The sequence below is a fragment of the Nicotiana attenuata genome, unplaced genomic scaffold (genome assembly GCF_001879085.1).
Source record: "Nicotiana attenuata strain UT unplaced genomic scaffold, NIATTr2, whole genome shotgun sequence".
Lineage (NCBI taxonomy): Eukaryota > Viridiplantae > Streptophyta > Magnoliopsida > Solanales > Solanaceae > Nicotiana > Nicotiana attenuata.
In genome coordinates, this window is record NW_017672943.1 from 94,971 (window position 1) to 122,054 (window position 27,084).

A 27,084-nucleotide genomic window follows, 5' to 3' on the forward strand; every position below is an offset into this window, starting at 1 on the left:
CGTAATTAGCCTCAGAGGTTCCTAAACATCGGGCAAACGAGCCTTGGAATGACCTTCTGTATAATTGTCCTCCCCAAAAGCTATAACAAGCTGCTTTGGTGCGGAGTGCCTGGGATGCCTTCGGGTCTTTGGGCAGTTTGTCGTGCTCAAAGTAGTCGATGATTTCATTTCTCCAGTCCCACATCAAGTTGGTCCTATTTACTTCATAATAACCGTCTACATCCAATATCGAGTGCATGAGCTCTACGACCATACTGGAATCTGATCCCTTCATCTCCATGGACGAGCCCATATTGGACAATGCATCTGCTTCTACGTTTTCTTCTCGTGGGATATGGGTGATTGACCATTCCCTGAACAGTGCGAGTAGAGTTTGAACTTTCACCACATATTGCTGCATGCGTTCCTCCTTGGTATCGAAGATTCCATATACCTGATTTACCACCAGTTGTGAATCGCATTTGATTTCAATGACCTCGGAGTCTAATCTCCGGGCCAGTTCAAGTCCTGCAATCAAAGCCTCGTACTCGGCTTCATTGTTAGTCAAGGGAATAGTTTTATGGCCTGCCTCAGGGTTTCTGCTGAGGGCGTAATTAAGACTACCCCGAGCCCGGACACTCTCACATTGGAAGCTCCGTCCCTGAACAAGGTCCAAACCCCAAATGTCATTTTCGACACCAGCACCGCTTACTTAGTGGCCAAAGGCAACAGCCCTAGACTGAAATCGGCCACGAAGTCGGCCAAAACTTATGATTTGATCGCATTCCTGGGTTTATATTTGATGTTAAATTCACTCATTTCAACTTCCCACTTGTCCAGTTGACCTGACAATTCAGGTTTGTGAAAGATAATTCGCAGGGAAAAAATTTCACCACGACTATCGGGTGGCACTGAAAGTATGGCCTAAGCTTTCGAGCGGAAAATACGAGAGCTAAAGCCAATTTTTCAAGGAGCGGATAACGAGTTTCTGATCCCATTAAAATTTTGCTAACAAAATATATAGGAGATTGCATACCTTCATCTTTCCAGACCAGAATGACACTTACCACTACCTCCAAGACCGCTAAGTATATTAGCAACTGTTCACCTTCCTCTAGTTTTGATAGTAACAAAGCGCTTGATAAATATCATTTTAGGTCTTTTAGGGCCTGTTGGCATTTCGGAGTCCATTCGAAGTTCTTCTTCTTCTTCTTCAGAAGTGAGAAGGATTGATGGCATTTTCCGAGGACCGAGAAATGAACCTGCTTAGAGCGGCCAATCTTCCGGGTAACCTTTGGACTTCTTTCACGTTTATCAGCTGATCTGGAATGTCCTTGATGGCTTTAATCTTTTTAGGATTTACTTCGATCCCCCTTTGTGACACCAAGAAACCCAAAAATTTACCGGAGCAGACTTTGAATGCACATTTTTCGAGGTTAAGCTTCGTGTTATGCTTTCTTAGGATGTCAAAGGTTTCTTGGAGGCGTTTCAGATGGTCACATGCGTTCAAAGACTTAACCATCATATCATCTATGTAAACTTCCATTATTTTCCCTATTTGCTTTTCAAACATTTTGTTCACGAGCCTCTAATAAGTGACTCCATTGTTCTTAAGCCCGAAGGGCATCACATTGTAGCAATATGTGCAAAGTTCGTAATGAATGAAGTTTTTTCCTGATCCTCCGGGTTCATTTTTATTTGATTGTACCCGGAATAGGCATCGAGGAAACTCATCAACTCGTGCCCGGTCGTCGCATCAATCGTTTGATCAATGTTTGGCAATGGGAACGAGTCTTTCAGACAAGCCTTATTCAAATCCTTATAATCTACACACGAGCAAAAAATTTTATTCTATTTTGGAACTGCTACTATGTTAGCTAGCCAGTCAGGATACTTTACCTCCCAGATTGAACCTATATCAAGTAATTGAGTTACCTCTTCATTGACAAACCTGTTTCTGACCTCGGCAATAGGGCATTTCTTTTGCCTTACCGGCGGGATGCTGGGGTCCAAGCTTAGCTTATGCACGACCACCTCTAGCGAGATACTTGTCATATCCGCATGCGACCATGCAAAATAATCAACATTAGTTTAAGAAATTCTATAAATACTGACCTGAGCTTGGGGTTTAGTCCTATCCCCAAGTGGAATTTCCTCTCCAGAAACTTTTTGAACAATGCTACTAGTTCGAGTTGACCCCACTAGTGGGATTTTACTGGGTTGTTGTTGTTGCTACTTGTTCGAGTTCCTCCGCTGTGGATTTGGTCGTGTCCGTTTCTTCTGGCACCTATAAATACCTCGGTACCTAGTAGGATTCTAACGACTCTTCCCCTTTGTCGTCTTCGTTTGATTCGGGAGAAGGAGCCAGTTCTTGTAATTGCTATGCTGCGGGTTCCTTCCCTTTACTGTCGAAAACTGAGACCGCGTTCATTTGCCTTAACACCGGTTGATACCCTCTTATTTTTGTTTGATTCCCTCTAGAGTTGGGAATTTCAGAAGTTGGTGATATGTTGATGGTACGACCTTCATCTCGTGTAACCGCGGTCTGCCAGGAATTATGTTGTAGCCCATGTCACCATCTACTACTTCAAACAGGGTAGTCTTCATGACCCTTCGGCGTTCATGGGCAGCAAGATCTCCCCTCGGATCGTCACACTTGATAAGTTGACCCCGGTGAGGAGCTTTGTTGCCGGAATGATGCTTTCGGTTAGCTTGGCTTGCTCCAGCACTCTCCATTGAATGATATTGGATGAACTTCCTCGGTCCACCAAAAACGTTTAATTTTAAAATCTAAAACATTAAGAGAAATTAACAGGGCATCATTGTGCAGTAGTAGAAGTCCATCGGCGTCCTGCTCTGTGAAGTTGATATCGTGCTCGGCGACTTTCCAGAGTCTCTTGCTATGAGTCACCGACACCTTTGTCTTTTTTACTGCTGAGAAGGTCACACCGTTGATCTCGTTTCCCCCGAAAATTATGTTAATGGTTTGTCAGGGAGGGTCCTCGCCTATCTTTGAGGAATCTGTGTTTACCCGGTTGCGGCCATAATTGTTTTTGGCCTGGTCGCTTAAGAACTCTCTGAGATAGCCATTTTTAATTAACGTTGCCACCTCCTCAGATGTCAGCAGTCCCCAGTCTGGTGGCCGTTAGTCCCATGATACTCGTACCATAGATTTGGATCCTCTGGGTGGGAGCAGATCTCATTGGCCTCGGAAATTATGCTTCTTGATGTTCCTCATCGCCGACAACAGCTCTACTACACTGACATTAAAATTGTATTCGGACAGCCTGGGATAGGTGGAGTCCCAAGAATCCGATACCTCTTATCTTGCAATGATATGCTATTTCGGCCACGTTTAGTTCTTCTATCGGAGCAAACCTATCCGCCGACCGGAACCCTTTGTCGCGTCCTTCAGCCCTTTCCTAGGGCAAAAACCGGCCCTTGGAAGATCATCATTCTGCATCAAAATCATCCTTTTGATTTTTCCATGTTCTTTTCTCGATCCCAACCCTTATTTGATGTCGAGAACCCGAGTTGATCATCTTTCATTCTTATCTTTGACTCGTAAAGGTTATGGACATCTGCCCATGTAGTTGCTTGGAACTCAAGAAACTTTTTTTTAGTTTTCGGGAGGCATTAGAGCTCCTCGGGTTCAGCCCCTTAGTAAATACCTCAGCTGCCCATTCATCCAGAATGGCTGGTAGCAACATCCTTTCTTTCTAAAACCTGTTCACGAACTCACGCAGCAATTCAGACTCTCCTTGCGCAATTTTGAAATGTTCGCCTTTCGGGCCTGGACCTTCCTGGCCCCGGCATGGTCCTTGATGAAAGAGTCTGCAAGAATCTCAAAGGAATCTATTGAGTGTTCGGGTCAAAGCCACCTTCATGAGGGTTTCTTCAGCAGGAACGACTCAATTTCGTGTGAAGCCAGATCGTTTCCTTTCACCGCTGTTGTATAGGTGGTGATGTGCTCCTGAGGCTCCGAAGTCCCATCATATTTTGGTACGTCTAGCATTTTGAACCGCTTCGAAATTAACTCTGGTGCCGCGCTCGGTTTGAACGGCATCTGTGTGTATTTCTTTGATTCTGATCCCTTCAACACTGGCGGTGCGCCTGGTATTTGGCCCATTCAAGCGTTTATTTCCCTCATAAACTGCATGCACTTAATTTCAAAGGGATCATTATCGTTGTTGTTACCAGATCCGCTGCCAATCCCCCCAGCCCCATCGAAGCCGACCTCACCCCTTGGGGTGTTGTTATTGACCCTTTAGGCTGTTTGATTCGCGGGAGCACCGGGAGGAACTGGACCTCTTCCATTCGCGTTGTTGGAAGCACCCGGAAAAGCTTGCCTTAATTCTGTCATGGCCTGGTCTTGCCGTGAGAGATAGCCCATGATAACCTTTTGTTGTTCTCTCGAGATCCTTACTGTGTCCGCAACATCCTCGTCTTCAGCGTCATCAGGAGTCGCCTCCCGTACGTGTCGTGGATATTGTCCGCCACGAACCGGCGTGGCTACGTCCTCCTCGTTACGGGTATCACTGATCGAATCCTCGTGTTGAGGCGGATTTTCTTAGGCCTCAACGTTGGGTGTGATGTCGTTATCATTAGCTACCATATTTTACGATTTTTGCTAAGAAACAAAGAATCAAACAGATTAGTAATAGATGAAAGGATCAACTCAATCACGCAACTGTCTAAGCCCCATGGTGGGCGCCAAATTATTTACCTGTAAAATTGTACAGCTGAATTTATAGCTTGGTTTATAGACAAACAAATCGATTTGATCCCAAAATGATAAATAAATTAAATAAAATGCAAGACTTAGCGTTGAAGTCGAGATAAAATAGTAGATACCTTGGTTCTAGGAGCAGGGCTTCTGAAGGCAGTAAATAAGAGTATTGTAAGCCAGAAAATAAAGTATTATTTAACTTGGAATAATGTGTAGCATAAGTTTGTCAGAAAATTCGTGTCTTACAATGGCTGTTGAAGTCATTATTTATAGCTAAACCTAGGGTCAAGCCCCTCTTAAATGACAATAATGGGGGTCATTGACGAATATGTAACGGCAGGTAATGAATGCCAAAATTCTCTGTAACGGGCATGTATTCAATACCAAAGAATATTCTTCATTGAATGTCATCTGGTGGCAAATATTTGTTTGTCGTCGTTAACAATGTTCCCTTCGGGGTCTACCCTATGCCAACCGAAGTTGTTGTCCTCGGTCTTGGCTTCCACTTGCTTCGTCTTCCGTTCCTCCCTTATTCCACGTGTCACTCTATCATTCGGAAAATTTAATGTGAACCGATTTTACCCTATACAATTTGTAAATTAAACTTCAATTAAATCGGGTTAAGTAGTTTGTATATAGTATATATATAGGAAAAAAATTCTTTATTACCATAATATGATTAAAGCTCGAAAACACAGAAAATTCTCCCAAGCAAAGATATGTGAGTCATCGTTGAAGGAAGTTCTTTGCACTAGGTAGTAAATTTATCACCAAAATATAATTAGGTTAAAGGTATTTGATCACGCCCAACTATGCCTTATAAAAAGGACTTTGCGGACGTTGCAAATATAACCCGAGTATTACGCCCAGGGTCGAATCCACAGAGAGTTAACCTATCCACCACTATCTTCAGATCCACTAATTCTTCAGAACCAGCTTCCCAAATATTCAAATCTCAGTTGAGTGTTCTTTAACAACTAGCTTGCAAGTAACTAAATAGCTGTAAACTAAATTAATAAGGTTGTAAACAATTATGAGGAAAAGCTAAGGCAATGATTTCCCCTATTGATGGAATCCCTTCTGTTTATGCTCATACAAATTTACCAACACATCTCTATCAATCATGAACGCTAATCTTACCGCAAATCTCTCCCGAGTACTCACAGTAATTTACTATTGCACTCTCCCGAGATACACTAGCTTACTTTATTTAGCACGATTCACTTTAGATTACACCCAAGGCCTCGTTATCCCTAATCTCGCCTTTAAACCCGCAATTATAGATTCCTCTAATAATCTAGGAGTGGTGTTGTTCAACAATACCCTAAATATGCACTCTTTTCCAAGTTATGCACACTAAATAGGCACAGCTAATTGAGGATCCTGTCAATTAACTACAACAAATACGAAGTTGAACAAATAGAGATTAAACTAGCAATTTGTATTCACATAAACAAGAAGTTCATCACCCAATAGGTTCCATCAAAACCTTAGACAAGGAATTTAGCTACTCATGGCTATGGGAAAATAAACTAAGATTGAATTCATCATAAAAATCAAAAGAAAAGAAGAAAGATGTTTAGAGTATTCTCTCACACTGGTTTTCCTTGCTAAGAAACCTTAAAAATCAATACATGCCTCTCTTGGGCGAAGTCTAATATTTTAAATAGGGTTTAGGTCTAAAAATCCCGTATTTGACACTTTGGTCCCTGAAGTTTCTGCGCCTGCCGCGGTCGCGGTAGAACCGCGCCCAATCACCCTCGCGGAATCTCTGAAGTTCTGCAGCTGCTTCCCACCGCGGTTCTGCCGCGGTCGCGGTGGAACCGCGGCCAAACCGATTCTCTGAATTCTAAGGGCTGGCAGGGCGTGGCTTCATTGGGCATTTACACATTTGGCCTCTTTTCTCTAATTTTTAACTCCAAAACTGCTCCTTAGCCTTCTTTGTACATATATCACCTGCAAATCATGAAAAGCACTAATAAGAGCATTTTGTTATCACTTTTAGCAATAAAACTACACAAGAAGGTAATTATTTAAGGTGTGATTATAGTCAAATTCACCTATTATCAGTATTCTTACTTTAATATTTGATTTCTAAAATTAGATCATTCGGCTAAAATTAGATCATTCGGTGAAAGGTGCGGTGAGTATTTTTTCATTCGTTATAAATGAAGAAGGAGAAGAAGAACGAAATTCAAAAGAAAAACCGAGGCTAATATTTCTTCAGACGAAGTAGTAAAAAGTAAAGGCAATCACTTAAAAATCTATGTGTTCATTCACTCAAGTTTTAAAATGTATGCATTAGAATTTCATTACATAACAAATGAATAATTGTCCTGTATCTAAAAGGGTAAAAAAACTTAACCCCTTCTATAACACAAAGCAATACCTTACATCAAACCGTTAAATAATTTCTAAAAATACAAACATAAAAGAACAAGTGTGATAATCCTTTTTTTTTTTTTTTGTAAATAAAGTCATAGTGCATTATAATCTAGGGTTTGTCACAACCCAATCGACTCCGATATTCCAAGAAAATTTGTGCAGCACCATAGTGTGCCAATGCACCTAAGATCACAAATACATGAAATATTTGATGACTATGACCAGCTAGGTCAAAAAATCCAGGCTTCCATCTCTCCGGGATTCGAGTAACATAAAACATAGTCCCAATTAGATAAGACAATGCCATGGCGGACTCATACGCTAGTGTGACATTCCTCTCAGGCTCATCCCAATTAAGTATCACCGCGTGGATTGCAGGTATCAGACCAAAGAATCCCATAGACATGAACAACACAGCTCGAAATGATCGATACTTATGAGTCGAAAACACGGGGGAAAGTAGAGTGATGATAGTGCAAATTCCCATAATTGTGATACCACTTAGGTACACAATTTGCCAATGTGGTGAACATTGGAAAATGTAGTAAATTGGTGGGAAAAATGATGTTATTATCATGACTGAGATTCCAACATAGTCCATTCTAAGTAAGAGGATGTTTAACTTGTGGGAATGACAAGAGAAGAGATGACAAATGCTGCTTGAGAGAAGACAAAACATTGAACCAGCTAAGAATACATAAAATGGCCATGTTGTTTCACTTTGTACACTCTTTGTTGACATTATGTCAAGTTGTAAGTTTTGGTCTTGCTTCAAATCAATTAGTCTACCTGAACCCTGGAAAAAAAAAATACACATTTGTTAATTTTTCGTGTTCATTCTATTTCCCTGCCCTTTTGGAGCGATATACAGTCAGATTTTTCTGTAACAACACTTTATGATAACAGCCAAGTCTTTTTTTTAAATCAATTTTTCATGTTATGTTATAATATATATTCTATATAACAGCACTTCACTATAGCAATTCAAAAATGTCAGAACAGACGAGGCTGTTATATAGAGGTTTGACTGTAGATAGTGAGGATTTATATAGACGACTTTAAGTTGCTTGCAATTCTGGTGCGGTTATTATTGTTGTTGTTAGAATTCAAAACAACAAAATTTGATTTTAAAAGAATTGAAAAGTGACTAACCTGGAAAAATTCCTTTGAATTATTGGAGACATTTGCATCTCCACTCGTGGGAAAGTTCCTGTGAGATTGAATCAAATTATAAGAATTAATTATCAAGACAATGAATTAAGCAAAAAAAAAAAATCTTTTTCTTATTCTTTTTAATCTATTTTGGGTAGGGGAGGGACCAAAAATAGTGAGTGAGGTTAAGGCCTTTCGTGAAAGAAGAATTAACCTAAAAAAACCTCTCACTTAATTTTTTAAACTAAAAATAGCCGACGAATATATAATATATGTATAATTCATATATAATATATGTATAACTGTATATAATTAATGTATAATCTATGTATATCGACTAGAAAAAATAAATATTAAATCTTGCCGGCTATTTATGTAACAATCCTTAGGTGAAATTGAATGGTGATGTTGGATGTAATTACAAGTTATAACGCGCGAGTTACACAAATAGCTGTTTTTACGACTGTTATTTAAAGAATAGTCAAAATTATAAAGGGTTAAAAGTTTATCTGCCTCAAAATTTAATGAAGCACCATAGTGATGTTAGAAGGAATCACAAGTTATAACGGGCTAGGTGCAGAAATAGCCGTTTTTAGGACTGCTATTTAAAGAATAGTCAAAATTTACAACTTTAAAAGTTTAGCTGCCTCAAAAAGTTAATGAAGCACCAACCAAGATTATTTATATTATACTAATTTTTTTTTTTTGGTGAATGACAGCTAAGAAAAAAAAAATAGCATAAATAAATGGGAACGTATTTATGGAATGTAGTTGGGAGTTTGATGACCAACAATATAGTACAGCATATTCCAGAAAAACATTAATTTTACCAACATTTCATACATCAAATTGGACCCCATATTCAATGTCTTTAGCTGTCACTAGGATCTGCTCTATAAATTATTCGCCTTTTTTTTATTTATTTTTGGAGTTTACTTTTTAATGGCCGATACATTAAACAATACTATAATTTTTAGCCTGCCGTCGAAACTACTTATATTTGATAGCCGCAAAATGTATAAAATTTATATATATATATATATATATACTAACAATTTTTTTTTTACTTTTTTTAATATCATAACCAAAATTTAATGTGAATAATTAGTCATTCTTAGTTCATGGGATTGATTTCTAGAGAGAACAAAATAGAAGGCAAAGAAGTTCAAAAACAGTAGATTTTAGGTGACTTACCAAATAAACATAGTCATAAAATCAGCTAGTTGAGGTACTTCCACTACATTGATTATAGTTAATCCCACAAATAGAATAAATCCAAGTAAATGCCTGCAAAATATAATCAAACAAGTAATTAAAGTTATCTTCTTTTTTTTTTACAATATGCTAAATAAATAGAAAATAAATAATAAGCTTCCTACAATTCCAAATTTAAAAATTCACCCAAACAAAATAAAAGAACGCCGAGTTTAACTTCTACATGCTAATTGTATAGCAAAAATTATAACTACTATATCGACGGTATAAAATTCTTTAAACTGTCAGTATATATCAAATCGAACAGGGAAAAAAAAATACTTACGTCCAAACATTAAGAGTTTCATTATGCCAACGAAAAATGCTGAGAAAAGCTTCTTTAATAGGCCAATTAGCTCTGTAATAATTCAAAATAAACTCATTATCCTTCATATATCCTGGCAATTCATGATAACAAAGCAAAGGGTAATTTTCATTTTCCCCTTTGCTTTTTCCATTAATATTTTTCTTCATCTTCTTGCTACTATTTGTAATTTGCTTCTCATCTTTTTCTTGATTCATCATATTCTCCTTGCTTTTCCTCTGCCAAACAGACCCTTTAGAGTTTTTGATCATACTCTTTTAAACCAATGTGAAATTATAGAGAGAAAAAAAAGAGAAATAAAATTTTTCTATGTTTCTTGATTGAGTTTTTTCTGACTGTTTGGCTTTTGGTTTTTTGGGGATGTGTTTTTTTGGGCTATGTTAGAAAGTGTAAGAAGAAGAAGAGAGTATATATAGAGATTTTTTTTCTCTTTTTTTATTTTCTAAGATTTTGTAACAGTTAGGACAATCCCTTTGAGTTAGGTCATCAATAACCTCTTTGTCATGTTACTTTGATGACCCCCTTATTGTTTTTATATTTTTTTATTTGGTACACGTGGCATCTAGACTTCCCATTTAATTGGTGACTTTTTTTATAATAAAAAAATAATTCTTATATTTTTGATAAATAATTATGTCTACTTTTTGTATTGCATACAGGGATATTCGTACATGAATCGAGCTAGCTACCTAAATTTTAAATATTACAAAATAAATAGTTGTGGAGAATGAAATTATAATTATATTCCGAGTAGTGATCGCTATCCCTATTCATATCATCTGCGTACACACTACCCTTCCCAGACTCCACTAGTGGGATTTTACTGGGGGAAATTACCAGTTATGTCCATTTATAAGTAGTTCATTACAAAAATTGGCCAATTGATAAAATATTACTAATATTAGCCAAATTAGCCAATTAGCTATTTGTAGCAAAAAATATCAAATTTTTGCTTTGTTTTGAGTGGGTGTTATTAGAATAGATTGGGCACAACTTAAGGAGCTTGAATCTCAGTGTTGGGATGATTTGGTGAAGTTTTGAGGTGGGTTGAATTGAAAATTCGAAGTAAAAGCTGAACATGAAAAAAATGATATGTGTATCACACTGTGTATCATTTGTGTGTCACATATGTATCAATTGTGTATCACATGTATATCCATGTATACCTGTGTGTGTGATACATGCGTGATACATGTTTGATACATGTGTCGCAGAAGACTTTTTTGAACTCGATTTAATTACGAATTTTGATACAAAACCAGTCCAAATCACCTCCAATCTTCCTCAAATTTTGTATATTGACTTATCTATATATTTTCAATGAATTTCAACTATACCCATTGAAAAAGTTCCTTTTTTGTTTAGATTTTTGGAATATTGTATAGATTTTTGTATTTCATCACCTTATTTGCTATCCCGTCCATGAAATTTCCTTTCCGTCTTGTATCTAATGTTGCTAATCACGCTAAAAATATGGAAGGTGATTTTTGCATGTGATTCTTTGAGAGAAAGAACCCTATTATTTAGTTTTTCAATTTTTGTTGGCTAGTTTTGGTAAGTCTATGACTAATGGCTAGAGGTTGGTAAGTTGAGATTTATTTGGGATATTTGTGTAAGTTTCCCAAATTTAAAGGCTATCAAAGTTCACGTAAGTTTCCCATAGTTTTATCCCACACTCTTCNCTCGACTCTGTTCTCTTTAACAATCCAATAGCTTGTGAGGTGAGGTATTGAATTGCAAGTCCAAGTTCCGTGCCAACAAGTCTAGAACCTGCCCTGTATGTTTTCCTAGGCGAAATTCTAAGTGTAGCTCGACTTGGGAAATGATTGTAGGCTCTCCTTGATCCAATTTGAAACTTGAAATCTTCCGTAGCCTACCAATATGATATCCCTAGTCAACCCCTTTGAGCCGAAGCCCTTTTTCTTTTAATAACCATGATACAAGCCTTTATCCGTTCTATAATGACCCTCTCTTGGCACCCGATCTTTCCTTAGCACTCACAATTGGAAAAAGCATAAGTTTGGGGGGAGATACGGGGAATGTGAAAGTGATAAAAGGTACCAAAAAAATGAAGAAAAGGGAAGGCAAAATAAAAGAAAGAAAATCCAAAAAGAAATATGTCAAAAAGAAAGTGAATAAGATAGAAAAGTGAAGGGATTCAAAGAAACCAATGATGAAAGGCATGGAATGATTAGAAAAGGAGAAAAATGATCGTCATGAGTAAGAAAGAGTGACAATGTGTCTCTCTATTTCCCCTAATGAAGAAGAAAATGACTCAAAGAGTCAACAAAGTATGAGCTGAAATGAGAAAATGGAGTGCTTAAGGAAAGATGAAACCATCATATGCCAATAAGTCCTACCTGGATCCAAGTTAAAAACACGAACCGCGATCAGATTTACGCAGCCGCGAAAACAAGAGTGCGGCCGCGGTCAGAATTACGCGGCCGCGAAATCTCCGCAGGGGCTTTTTTTGTCCAAAAATTTTAGCTTATTATAAATAGATCTTTTTGATATTTTTAGGTAAAGTTATGTTTTTGCTGAGCACGTGAGACGGCTGGAAATTCCATTTTGGGCAATTTTGTACTAGAATTATCTTCCAATATTAGATTTTCATCTTTTAATCTAGCATTATAAATTTTATATTTATTTCATCTTTAATTTCTGCTATTTCCATGAGTAGCTAAACCTATATCTAGGGTTGTGACCCAACCCTAGTGTGGGTATTTGATGGTCTTGAATTTTAAGGCTTGAATGTGTAGGGGTTAGTAGTATTTGTCACACCTCCTTTTTCCTACACCTGTGAAGGTGTAAAGGAGTTTTTCCAATTAAAGGACAGTCGGAACGGGATTTATTATTAACATTCAGAGTCGCCACTTGGGAGATTAATGGTTTCCCAAGTCACCGGTTGAATCCCGATCCGAGGAAATTATGACTCTGTTAACAGTCCGCGAACCAGAAATCCAAGTAAGGAGTTCTGTTAACCCGGGAGAAGGTGTTAGGCATTCCCGGGTTCCGTGGTTCTAACACGGTCGCTCAACTGTTGTATTTGATTTTATCTGATTTCAAAACATGTTCTAGCTTATGTGCTTTTATCAGTCAAACGCTTTTATTTTTATTTTTAATAAGAATTGCAACGTCGTGAAAACGCATCTCGAATCACGTCGCACCAGTGCACCCGTGATTGTTAACACATTTCGACTTCGTTGAGATTTGGATTTGGGTCACATAAATGTGCACCCGAATTTAGGAAAGTAATATTATTAAAATACGCGCCTACAGCAACTACGCGTTATCATCTTTGGGGAAAACCGTGAAATTCGCTAAACGGCTCGTCCCGGAGTCTAAAGATTAATAAAATATTTATTGAGGACCTCGTAATTTGTGTATTTTGCTTGGCGAGGCTCATCTCATTTATTATTTAAAGGCAAACCTAAAAACAACTATGGTTCTCTATTTACTTGTCTCTAGTAATGGAGGAAAAAGTCCTACTTAATTCATTATTGGGCTAAGTGGTAATTATGCATCACAGTCCAGCCATTGGGCTCTAAGATAAGCCCAACGAGGGGAAAATACACTCAGGTCTGCACGCTTTCAACTGGTCCATCGAACGCCTTGGTCCAGGCCCAAACGAGAATGGAGTCAAAACTGGGCCTGGGCCTATGCCAAACCAATCAGAACCTCAAATCGACAAATGTAAATCTGCTGAGTTACTTCAGGCTATTTTAATTGTATTCAATGACTTATACAAGGAAGAACAAAGTATACTTATTTATTTGCCTACTGGTGCATTCCTAGATGTCACTAACGGTGAAAATCACACCAGAGGAAGCATCAAATTGCATGTTAAATGCAATGCACGTGACTGGTACACTAGAGTGGCCATCAATTACAACAGACTGTTAGAATTGTGTAAGCTCAGCATGAGTAGTGCAAATACCCTGGCTTAATATTAACAGGCCTATTCGAATTAATACAACGGGGCTGCAGTTTTACAATAAACAGGCTCATATTCAGGACTTCTAGTTCTTAACCTTTATATGCAGTATTCAGATATTGAGACATGAACTCAAATNAAGGACTCTGCGGACGTTGCAAATATAACCCGAGTATTACGCCCAGGGTCGAATCCACAGAGAGTTAACCTATCAACCGCTATCTTCAGACCCACTAAGTCTTCAGAACCAGCTTCCCAAATATTCAAATTCTCAGTTGAGTGTTCTTTAATAACTAGCTTGCAAGTAACTAAATGGTTGTAAATAAATTAAAAGGGTTGTAAACAATTATGAGAAAAAGCTAAGTCAATGATTTCCCCTATTGATGGAATTCCTTCTGTTTATGCCCATACAAATTTACCCACACCTCTCTATCAATCATGAACGCTAATCTTACCTCAAATCTCTCCCGAGTAATTACAGTAATCTACTATTGCACTCTCCCGAGATACACTAGCTTGCTTTATTTAGCACAATTCAATTTAGATTGCACCCAAGGCTTCGTTATTCCTAATCCCGCCTTTAAACCCGCTATTATAGATTCCTCTAATAATCTAGGAGTGGTGTTGTTCAACAATACCCTAAATATGCACTCTTTTTCAAGTTATGCACACTAAATAGGCACAGCTAATTGAGGATCCTGTCAATTAACTACAACGAACACGAAGTTGAACAAATAAAGATTAAACTAGCAATTTGTATTCACATAAACAAGAAGTTCATCACCCAATAGGTTCCATCAAAGCCTTAGACAAGGAATTTAGCTACTCATAGATATGGGAGAATTCATCATAAAATCAAAAGAAAAGAAGAAAGATGTTTAGAGTATTTTCTCACAATGGTTTTCCTTGCTAAGAAACCTAAAAAATCAATACATGCCTCTCTTGGGCGAAGTCTAATGTTTTAAATAGGGTTTAGGTCTAAAAATCCCGTAATTGACACTTTGGTCCCTGAAGTTTACTGGGCCTGCCGCGGTTCTGCCGCGGTCGCGGTAGAACCGCGGCCAAACACCCTCGCGGAATCTCCAATCTTCAGCAGCTGCTTCCCACCGCGGTTCTGCCGCGGTCGCGGTGGAACCGCGGTGGGCCCAGTTCTCTGAATCTTCGGCCTGTTTTTTGCATGCGTCATTTGGGAAATTTCACAGTTGGCCTCTTTTTCATCACTTTTGACTCCAAAACTGCTCCTTAGCCTTCTTTATACATATATCACCTACAAATCATGAAAATCACTAATAAGAGCATTTTGTCATCACTTTTAGCATTAAAAACTACACAAGAAGGTGATTATTTAAGGCGTGATTATAGTCAAATTCACCTATTATCAGTATGCGCACTCCATGCGTCACTGACTATGCAAAATAGCAGGGGCGGATTTATGGGGTAGTTTATGGTGCACGTGAACCATGGTCTTTCCACCAAACTAGGTATTTTATGTATGTATTTTCTACTATTAGTCTAATATTATCTGTAAGTACCCATGCTAAGGCTGAATGATGCACTTGGCTGAATATTAAGCTATTTATCCAAAGGAACATGGATCAATTTCGACTTAATACTTTTATTTTTCTCCTTTATTTAATGGTTCCAATCATGTTTTAGAAATTCCAGATTCAGCTCTGCATAATAGTATACTTGTATAATGAATTATATATGTCAAGATTTGACTTACTTTATGGAACTATTGAAGGTTTGTGCCAGAGAAGTTTGAGGAGATATTTAAGCAGCATGCAAATCAAAATGCAGAATCCTTAACACACAACGAAGTGAAAGAACTGCTCAAGGCTAAAAGAGAACCAAAGGATTACTTCGGATGGTATCCTCTCTTTCCCTGTTTGTTGTTATTGTTATTTGTTAGTATAGAGTGTTTCTCTACACTGCCATCTATTGTTTCCTCGGAAAATTTGTGTTTTTGACATATTCTGACTATTAAACGATTATTTAGTTACTCATGTTTTAAAGTAAATTTGTATTGTTACTTCATATTTGAGAGTAATGTAGTTTAAAGAGGCTAAAAATATACATTTTAATTGGTTAAAGGTTAAATATGCATAATGAGATATCGAAAAACACCAACATTAGAATTTATGAATAATTGAAGGACCAAAGTGCAATTATCTCTATTTCCTTTATTGATGAGGTTGTTTTCCTTATGTTTCTACGGTGCACCAGAGTGAGACTAGCCAGTTAGGATTTAGTTCTAGGATGCTAGTGGTTATCTACTGATGTAGGACTTTATCTGCTAGTTATTATTGTACTTTGCATTTATTTCGTATTTCTTATATTGTTGTTATTTTATTATGATTCTATTGATGGTACTAATATATCGTCTCTTGTTTCCTTCTTGAGTCGAGGGTCTCCTAGAAATAGCCTCTTTGCCCCTCGGGGTAGGGGTAAGGTCTGCGTACATATTACCCTCCCTAGACCTCACTTGTGCCACTTGTGGGATTACACTGGGCGGTTGTTGTTGTTGTTGTTTTCCTTATGTTTATTTTTAAAACTCAATTTTGTGTGTAGGGCAAATGCTTCTGTAGATTGGAATTCTTTATATGATTTAGGCAAAAATAAGGATGGCATATTGACGAAAGAAACCGTAAGAGCTGTCTATGATGGAAGCCTTTTCGAGCAAAAGGCAAGAGAGCATGCTTCAAAGAAGTGACCCTAGTTCCATATCCTCGTTTGATGTACAATATTGGTTGTTAATTATGTTGTTGTCTTCTGCTGTGAATAATACTTCTATTCTTGTTGTTATTTTTATAATTCTTTTAATTTCTTCTCACATCTCAAAATTTTGAGATGAGCAATACAAAGAAATATGCATTTTTATTTTAGAAAGCTAGTGAAGCGATCCATGCAATCAACCGGCTAATCGATCGACTCAAATCCTAACTAGTATTTTAAAAGGCGAGGCGTTTTATATTAAAAGCCCTGAGGCACGGGGCGTAAGCCCCATGACTATTTAATTTTTAATATTTCATAAAATAATATAATTACAGTAAATATATATAAATAGGTAAAATTGCAAAAAATTTAAAGAAAAATATAAATATGTGAAAAATATATATAGATATTCTCCATCCCCACAAAAAATTAGTCAAAATAATCCATTATACACTACTTACAAGCACAGGTAACTTGAGTTAAAAAGAATAAAATTTTCTACGTGGAGGAATAAAAAAGATGACTAACCTGCAATTTGAACTTTGAACTTGGTGCTATGAAGGAGAATGGAGTCTCTTTGTATTTGCAAAAAAAAATAATTTTTTTTTGACTATTTGTTGCTTTTAGGAGATAGTAACAGACTAGCGGATAAGATAAAGAATTGGGAATAAGACCATAAATTAGGGGTTCTATCAATAAAAAAGGTCTTGACTTTAAATTTAATATTTCAGTTCCTTTATAAAATTGTTTACCCTTAAAATCGGATAACAATTAAACTTATAAGTGGTTTTAAGGATATGCGATTTCACTTGGCACAAACTGATAAATGTAAGAATTAATGATAGAAATTACGGTAAAATAAAGCAAACTAATGTGATGGACAATTATCGCCCTTGAGCTGATTGCCCTCGAACCAAACGAACGAACTATTAAAAATATGAAGTAGGCAGCAGAGCTTAAGAGAGCTTTAAGAGAACAAAATGTAATATGTTACTTCGATATGCGTGAATGTAAGATGCTTACAAATTATTAGAGCCCCCTTTATATAGTAGAGGAATTCTACCCATGGTACAATTCTAATTACAGAAGAAAATCCCATGATTAGCTAAACAACAGTTCTTGATTTGATCCGTTCCGAGATTTCCGCATAATCCTCGGTCAATCACGGATATCTCGCCTTTCCGTTATTATGCTATCTTCGATCTTACTCGATGTCTATCTTGTTTGGTCTCAGTCATTGCTGGTCTCGATCTCGACAGGTACTTCAAATCTCGAACTCAGTACCTTATCCTCATATCTCGGTCTGAGACACTACGGGGCCGATCCTCGATCCATCCCTCTGTTCTCGGTTAATCAGCAAAATCGGGCAGGCCCGGTTTTAACCATATACAGATAGTCTCCTCATTTCTGGGATGGCTACGACAAGAAACGAATTGAATCTTTTAATTTCCCTTGGTTTTCCATGACGTAAGTGACGAGCCCGACCGTGACCTTAGCGACTAGTGGGCGCCGAAACGTCCCATCAGTTCGGATGTCGAGGCATTTAATTCCTGTAAGTCGTTGTTGGCCACTATCGGTTTCTGAACCGTCGTCTCCAACCTATAAATATATCTTCCTTCTTTTGCCCAAACTTTGCTTTCAATCTTCATATTCCTTTGTCTTCTACAGATTCTCAAGCCTTTCTTTGTTTGTTTTCCCTAAAGTACCAAATATCCCAATCTCTGTTCTTCCTTGTTCACCAAAACAAAAAATGGCCAAAACATCTAAAACCGTTTCACAGAAAGAGAAAGCTTCCTCGTCTCAACCAGCCGGCAAGCAACCAGCGACGGAGCCACACCCTGAAGAATTCTTTCCTCCGCCGTGCGTTCTTGACTCTAACTTTAAGGTAGGAAAGCCCCCTCAGTTCCAAGCTGATGCAAGCCAATGTCGAGGTACATATGCACAATCACCGGTGGCCTTTTAAACCAAGTTAAGAAGGATTGCAACTGGGTAAACAAACACGTGGTGGTGCCCTCGCCTGAGGAGTCAATTACTACATATGTGGAGAAGTTTCTAAGTGTTTACACCTACTCTTTCACATTGGGCCCCTTGGACCCGGTTATTGTGGATTTCTGCAAGAAGTACGAGGTCACACTCGGCCAAATACACCCCTCCTTCTGGAGGATAGTCATACTGCTCCGCTTCTTTGTGGGCCAAGTCGACGGGCTTCCCTTTACTTGCGTTTTTCTCTTCTTACCTAATTCTTTTTCTTCTATTTGTGTAGGCCTCGGTGCTTCATCTTAAAGCTTTCTTTGGGTCTCGAGGAGAACTGAGCCGATTTGAGGCAGAAATTCAAGGGCTTACTCAGGAGAGAAACGCCCTCAAGCTTCTCGGTGAGCAAAAAAGAGAAGAAATCAAGGGCCTCCGAGCTGAGCTGGCCGCGGCTCAGAAAGAACAGAGCAAACTGACCGAGCAGGTAAAAAAAGTCTTAGAAGCCCATGGCATCGGTTCGGGAATGATGGATAACAATTCGATCTCACAGGTCCAGCAGCTGAACGAGATGATCAGGCAACTCCGTGGAGAGGTAGATGCAGTGAAGGCGGAACCCATAGCGGAAGCAAAATATGGACTGTCTTGCCTTAGAGAAAGAGGCTGCTCGAGCTTAGTTATCCTCGGCTGAAATCCAACTCCAAGGCATTAAAGAGAAGAACTTGGCACAAGCCAAGAAAATTGAGGAGCTCCAGGCTCAGTTGGTCACGGAACTTGCAGTGGCGAAATCTAAGGCTGAGACGGCTAAGGCCGATGCTGAGGTAATCGTGGCATCTACTGGTCTGACACCGAAGGCGCTCAAGCTCGAGCAAAGGAAGTTGCCGATGCTGCTCAGACTCGAGAATACTGGGTTTCCAAGCATGCCAAGTGCCAGTCTCGAAGAGAGACCCTCGAGGAGATCCACGCTCGTGGCTTTGACCTTGCTGCCAAGATCAAAGATGCAAAAGAGCTTGAAGCCGAAGCCAAAGCATTGGTCTCTTCTGATGATGATGATTCTAAGAGCATGAGTGGGTCCGATAGCGGAGAAGACCCCGAGGGTGAAGATGTTGCTCATGGAGAAGATTAAGTACTTAGGATCTTTTTTGGATTTTTTGCATAGAATTCCGATCGGGCCATGTTGCCCTTGTAAATTACTTTGACATATATAAAGATCTTTCTTGTGAAATTTCATTTCTGCCTTATGAAATTTGCGCTTTATTTATGCTCTATGAAATTATTATTCATAGGTTCGAGGTTCAGGTAATTTGGACCGCAACCGAACTAGTGTCCAGTGAGTGCTTGCTCAAACTCGAAGTAGGGTAACCCTTAGGTTTTAATTGAGTGAGGATGATCCCTCGAACTTAAAACGAAAGATGGCCCTTAGGCTTTTGCATTAGGATGATGTGGCCTTAGTAAAAAGATTGGCTTTTTCCCTTTTTCGGATTAAAAAGTTCATTGTTAATTATACAAAATTTATTATGCCTTAGCACGAAATAAGGAATTGTTCAAGAGTTCGAACAATTTGCATTCATTAGGGATCTTGAGGCTTGATATTATCAAAGCCCTTTGTTATTTTGCCGAGGGTAGCCTTTTTAACCGATTTATGAGAATATTCGAAGGCCTGCTTTATTACGAAATTCGGATGTCTCCGAACCGTGTCAGTTTGGCCGTAGCCTTTTTAGTTAGGGATTTGCCTCTTGGGCTTGTTTTCCCGTTACACTTTGAGCTTGTTCGAAGTGTCAGTCACCGAGTGGGGTGGCCGTGGCCTATAAAAATCGAGGGTTTCCTTTTTAAGGTCTTATAATCTCGAGATTTTAATAATTTGATCTCGTCTATTTTTTAGACGGTAGTCCCCGAGTGGGGGGTTAATTGTTCGAACTTCGGTTGCGATCGGCCCTTAAGCCTGTTTACACGATAGATCGAGTATGAAATTGTAAAGTAGAAAATTTTTCAAAGGCATGAGATATCGGCAAGGAAAAATACTTCTTTCAATAGATGATTATACATGCATACATGTTTGAGGTTAGGGCTTGAGTAACCTATATGGGCACGTTCATTCGACCGTTTGGACCTTACAAAATTTACCTATCGAGACCCCGTAGTTACGAAGTAATTTCCTTGCATCAAAGTTTACATTTGAGGGTAATGCCCCCCAGTATTCGAGGTTGATTGTAAAGAAGCCTCGGATACTGTTGAATTGTCTAAGTTAGCACGATAAGTGGTTGCCTCATTAAAACCCTTGCCGGAAAACCCAATTGGGACAAAATCGATCTAAGGGAAAAAAAGTGCAACGCGTGCTTTCAGACCTAAAGACTTTGTGCTGAAGGATCCATCGTCGTTCCTGATCGAACACCTGCAACTAGTTAGTTTAGAATATAAATGAAAATGGAGAAGGTCGTATCTTAGCAGTAGTATCGCTTTAGGAGTGATACGTTCCAATTGTTTGGTAGTTGCTCGCCGTTCATCGTGCCGAATTTGTAGGATCCTTTTTCGATAATATCGAGGACCTGATATGGACCCTCCCAATTTGGACCCAGTTTTCCTTCATTCGGGTTCTGAGTGTTGAGGGTGACTCTTCTTAGCACCAAGTCCCCAATTTTGAAGTGTCAAAGATTGGCTCTTCGGTTGTAGTACCTTTCGATCCGCTGTTTTTGTGTGGCCAATCGAACGAGGGCGGCCTCGCACCTTTCATCTAACAACTCTAGGCTTGTATTCATGGCCTCGTTATTTGATTCTTCTGTTGCATATTGAAACATGAGGCTAGGTTCCCCTACCTCGACGGGATAAGAGCTTCGATACCATAGACCAAAAAGAATGGCGTTGCCCCCATACTGGATTTCGACGTCGTGCAGTATGCCCAAAGAACCTTGGGAAATATCTCTCTCCATTTTCCCTTAGCGTCGGTCTATCTTTTCTTATGATTTTGAACGATAGTTTTGTTGGTTGATTCGCCTTGTCCGTTCCCGCTGGGATGGTATGGCGTTGATAGAATCCTTTTAATCTTGTGATCCTCGAGAAATTTAATCGCTTTGTTGCCAATGAATTGCTTTCCGTTGTCACACACGATCTCGACAGACATCCCAAATCGACATATAATGTGGTCCCAAATGAAGTCTATGACTTCTTTTTCTTTGACTTTCTCGAAAGCCTGTGCTTCAACCCACTTAAAAAAATAATCAATCATAAATAAAATAAATTGCACTTTACCTGGGGCCGATGATAGAGGGCCGACGATGTACATTCCCCATTTCATGAATGGCCATGGGGATAAGACCGAGTGGAGCTGCTCCCCGGGCTGGTGGATCATCGGCGCATACCTTTGACATTTATCGCACCTTCGAACGAACTCTTTTGTATCCTTTTCCATATCAGCCCAATAGTACCCCACTCTGATGACTTTGTGAACTAGTGATTCGGCACCGGAGTGGTTCCCACAAATGCCTTCGTTGATCTCCGGTTTTTCCTGGTCCTAAACATATCGCCAATGGCCCATCGAACATTCTCCTGAATAGTGTTCCATCCTCGGCCAAAGTGAACCGTGCTGCCTTCGTGCGTAGAGTCCTTGACTCCTTCGGATCTGATGGGAGCTTCCCGTTCTTTAAGTATTCAATGTACTTGTTTCTCCAATCCCAAGTCAAACTTGTAGAGTTTATTTCGGCGTGGCCTTCTTCGATCACTGATCTCGAGAGTTGTACGGCAGTCCCCGAGTTAAGCTCGTCATCTTCGACCGATGACCCCAAGATTGCAGGGGCATCGGCCTCGCTGTTTTGTTCCCGAGGTATGTGTCGTAAGGTCCACTCCTTAAATCGGTGTAAAGTTACCTATAGCTTGTCCAAGTACCTCTGCATTCGATCTTCTCGGACTTCAAAGTTCTGTTGACTTGGTTTACCACAAGTAGGGAATAATATTTGGCTTCGATGACCTCTGCTCCCAAACTTTTAGCCAGCTCGAGACCTGCAATCATGGCCTCATACTCGGCCTCAACTTTGAAGTTTTGATAGATTGTCTGATTATGTTACCCGTGGGCGGCTTCAAAATGATGCCCAGCCCGTACCCTTTCACGTTCGAAGCGTCATCCGTGAAGAAGGTCCATACCCCCGATGATGTACCCGATATTAATAATAGTTCCTTTTCGACCTCGGGTACGAGGGCTGGCGTGAAGTCAGCCACGAAGTCTGCTAAGATTTGAGACTTGATGGTTGTTTAGGGTTGATACTCAATATCGTACCGGCTGAGTTCCACGGCCCATTTAGCCAATCGTCCCGAAAGTTCGGGTTTATGCAAAATATTTCGAAGGGGATAGATGGTTATAACACATATTGGGTGACATTGGAAATACGGTTTTAATTTCCTAGAGGCACTTATTAAAGCAAGCGCTAATTTTTCTAAGTGGGGATACCTAGTTTCGGCCTCACCTAAGGTCCGACTAACCTAGTAAACAGGGAATTGTGTACCTTGTTCTTCTCGAACTAGGATCCCACTTACCGCTATTTTCGAGACCGCCAAGTATAAGTAGAGTTGCTCGTCCGCTTTCGGGGTGTGAAGCAGTGGAGAGCTTGACAGGTATCGTTTTAGTTCTTCTAAGGCTTGTTGGCATTCCGGGGTCCATGCAAAATTGCTCTTCTTCTTGAGCAGTGAGAAGAACCGGTGTCTTCTATCTGAGGATCTCGAGATGAACCACCCTAGGGAGGCTATGCACCCGGTTAGCCTCTGCACGGCCTTCACATTATCTACGACTTTGATAACCTTGATAGCTTTGATTTTATCGGGGTTGATCTTGATCCTCCGATTGGACACCATGAAGCCGAGAAACTTGCCTGAGCCGGCCTTGAATGCACACTTTTCTGGGTTAAGTTTCATGTTGTACCTCCTTAGTATATCTAAAGTCTCCTACAAATGTTTCAAATGGTCCTCTGCTCGCAGGGACTTAACTAGCATGTCATCAATATAAACTTCCATAGATTTCCCTATTTGTTCTTTGAACATTCGATTTACTAGGCGTTGATAAGTTGCACCAGCATTTTTTAGTCCGAACGACATTACGTTATAACAATAGGTGCCGTATTTAGTGATAAACGAAGTCTTTTCCTGATCTTTCGGGTTCATCTGTATTTGATTGTACCCGGAGTAGGCATCGAGAAAACTGAGAATCTCGTGGCCAGCCGTGGCATCGATTATGTGGTCGATGTTCGGCAAAGGAAAAGAATCCTTAGGGCAGGCATTGTTCAAGTCTTTATAGTCTATGCACATTCTAAGTTTATTTCTCTTCTTATGGACCACCACTATGTTTGCTAACCATTCGGGATATTTTACTTCCCGAATGGACCCTATTTTGAGAAGTTTGGTTACCTCATCCTTGATGAATGTATGCTTAACCTCGGACTGGGGTCTTCTCTTTTGCTTTACTGGACGGAACTTTGGGTCCAAGCTTAGTCGATTGGTGGTGATCATTTGTGGGATCCCTGTCATATCGAGATGAGACCAAGCAAAACAATCTATGTTATTTAAAAGGAAATTGAATAAGTTTTTTCCTGAGCTCGGGAGTTAACCCCGTGCCCAGGTATACCTTTAGATCGGGCAGATGCTCGATCAATATGATTTGTTCCAGCTCGTCGACCGTTGACTTTGTTGCGTCAGAATCATCGGGGATTATGAAGGTTCGAGGTATCATATAATCATCATCCTCGAAAGTTTCCTGCTCCTCCGATCGGGCCGAGGCCGGTGACTGTGGTTGCTGTTTGACTTCCTGCTTTCCCTTCGACTCTGATCCCTTTGTTGATAAAAGCACCGATACCGGTATCACTTTGTCGATTGCAAACGTTTCTTTGGCGGCGGGTTGTTCACCGTACACCGTTTTGACTCCCTCCGATATTGGGAACTTTAGAACTTGGTGAAGGGTCGAGGGTACTGTCCTCATGTTATGGATCCAAGGCCTTTCGAGCAGTGCATTGTACCTCATGTCACCCTCGATCACATGGAACTTTGTTTCTTGGATCGTCCCTGCCACATTTATCGGTAAATATTTCACCTTTCGTAGTTTCGCTTGCCATGTTGAAGCCGTTAAGTACTCGGGCTGCGAGCACAATTTGATCTCGAAGGCCCAGCTGTTCTACGCCCCTTGCTCGAATAATGTTGACTGAGCTTCCTGGATCAATCAACACACATTTAACTTGAATTTTATTCATAAAAACAGATATTACCAGTGCGTCGTTGTGAGGTTGTTCGATCCCTTCTGCATCCTCGTCATTGAATGACAAGGTTTCTTCTAGTAAGTAGTCCCGAGTTCGCTTTTCCCTTGTGATCGTCACCTTGGTGCGTTTAAATACCGGTCCTTGAGGAACATCCACTCTTCCAACGATCATGTGAATCACATGTTGTGGCTCTTCCTGCTCGTTTTGTCTGTTTGAATCTCTGTTATTGAAGTGGTTCTTGGCTCGCTCACTTAAGAATTCCCGAAGGTGCCCCTCATTGAACAATCGGGCTACTTCCTCTCTTAGTTGTCTGCAATCTTCTATTTTATGGCCATGGTGCCATGATACTTGCATATTTGGTTTTGGTTTCTCTAGGCCGGATCGGTCCATAGAGGTCGAGGCCACCTGGTATCTTTGATACGCCTAATGGCCGATACTATGGCGGAAGAATCTACGCTGGAGTTATATTCTGACAATCGAGGTGCTTCTTTGGACTCGGTATCCCTATCGAAACCACTCTTGCTCATGAGCCATCGGGAGCTCTATCCCCGATCATTCCTTCTATCATTCCGAACGGGGTTGCGCCCAGGCCTGTTATTTCTTCGATCTCCACCGTATGGCTGATATCGGTCTCTGTTCGATCGTGGTTCCCAGTCGACGTCCCTTTTAACTCTGTCCACGGGCCTGTTGGGATAAATCGAACCAATTAGAGCCCCCAGCTGAACGCCTTCGACCCTAATCTTCGACTGATATCGATTATGTACATCGGACCAAGTGACGGCTAGATATTCAATCAAATTTTGCTTTAATTGTTGCAAAGCTATGAAACTCCGTTCGTTGAGACCTTGAGTGAATGCTTGAACAGCCCAATCGTCGGTGACCAGTGGAAAATCCATCCGTTCCATTTGAAATCGAGATACGAATTCCCTGAGCATCTCGTTGTCTTTTTGCCTTACCTTGAATAGGTCTGACTTTCTAGTTGCAACCTTAATGGCTACAGCGTGCACCTTCACAAAAGAATCTGCAAGCATAGCAAATGAATCAATAGAATTAGGTGGTAAATTATGGTACCATATCATGGCACCCTTTGATAGAGTTTCTCCGAATTTCTTCAGCAACACGGATTCAATCTCGTCATCTTTCAAGTCATTTTCCTTAATGGCGCACGTATATGAAGTGACGTGTTCGTTTGGATCTGTTGTCCCGTTATACTTCAGAATCTCGGGCATACAGAACTTCTTTGGGATTGGCTTCGGAGCCGTACTTGGGGGGAAAGGATTTTGGACATACTTTTTGGAATCAAGTCCTTTCAATACTGGTGGTGCCCTCGGGATTTGGTCGACCCTAGAGTTATATGTTTCTACCTTATTATTTTCCTCGATCTTCTCTTCCCCTATCCCGATTCTCTTTGTAAGTTCCTCGAGCTTTTTTACGATAGCGGGATTAGTCACCAATTCTCTTTCATTCGATCTCCTTGGTACCGATTTGGCTCTATGAACAACTTCTTGTGATGGCTCGAGCTCGGTTCTGCTTGGTGCACGATTCTGATCTTGGAGTTGTGCTATTGCAGCTTGTTGAGTCTACAATATCTCGAATATCATTTGAAGCCTAATTCCGCCTTCTTCGCCGCTCTGTGCATTCTGATCGGCTGCTCCATCATCTCTGCGGATGATATTTTCAGGGTCGACGCCCAAATTCCCATTAATGGCAATATGGGAGCAGACGTCAATTGGGTCCACGACTGGGGGTCCATCGGGGTTGACTAGAGGTACTCCGTTTCCCGGGGCAGCTATGTTGTCGTTTTCGCCGTGGAAATTAAGGCCATTGTCTGTATGTGTGGGTGCTACTTGAGAGTTTGACATGTTGATCTTGAAATCAAAGACATGTACAAGAACAAGTGTAAAATAGTGTATGTTATGAAAATTAATACCAGGCAATCACTATTATACTTAGCCCCACGGTGGGCGCCAAATTGTTTACCCTTAAAATCGGATAACAATTAAACTTATAAGTGATTTTAAGGATATGTGATTTCACTTGGCACAAACTGATAAATGTAAGAATTAATGATAGAAATTATGGTAAAATAAAGCAAACCAATATGATGAACAATTATCGCCCTTGAGCTGATTGCCCTCGAACCAAACGAACGAACTATTAAAAATTTGAACTAGGCAGCAGAGCTTAACATAGCTTTAAGAGAACAAAACGTAATATATTGCTTCGATATGCGCGAATGTAAGATGGTTACAAATGATTAGAGCCCCCCTTTATATAGTAGAGGAATTCCACCTATGGTACAATTCTAATTACAGAAGGAAATCCCATGATTAGCTAAACAACCGTTCTTGATTTGATCCGTTCCGATATTTTTGTCATGATCCTCAGCCAATCACGGATATCTCGCCTTTCC

The 27,084-nt window shown here is 39.9% G+C and overlaps 2 protein-coding genes across 2 annotated transcripts; one reads left to right on the forward strand and one right to left on the reverse strand.

The window, feature by feature from the left end:
* Positions 1 to 6,964: 6,964 nt before the first annotated feature.
* LOC109214998 (heptahelical transmembrane protein 1-like) lies at positions 6,965 to 10,204 on the reverse strand. The gene is made up of 4 exons (XM_019378994.1): positions 9,786 to 10,204; positions 9,440 to 9,532; positions 8,246 to 8,303; positions 6,965 to 7,889 (listed from the first exon to the last, which is right to left on the reverse strand). Exons 1-4 carry the CDS (start codon positions 10,073 to 10,075, stop codon positions 7,203 to 7,205), a joined length of 1,128 nt encoding a protein of 375 aa, XP_019234539.1. The 5' UTR covers positions 10,076 to 10,204; the 3' UTR covers positions 6,965 to 7,202.
* Positions 10,205 to 15,500: 5,296 nt separating this feature from the next.
* Positions 15,501 to 16,638, forward strand: LOC109214997 (probable peroxygenase 5; the record flags this gene model as incomplete). The annotated part of the gene is made up of 2 exons (XM_019378993.1): positions 15,501 to 15,628; positions 16,330 to 16,638. Coding segments are annotated over 2 exons (270 nt in total), but the record flags the coding sequence as incomplete, so codon positions are not given.
* Positions 16,639 to 27,084: the final 10,446 nt, after the last annotated feature.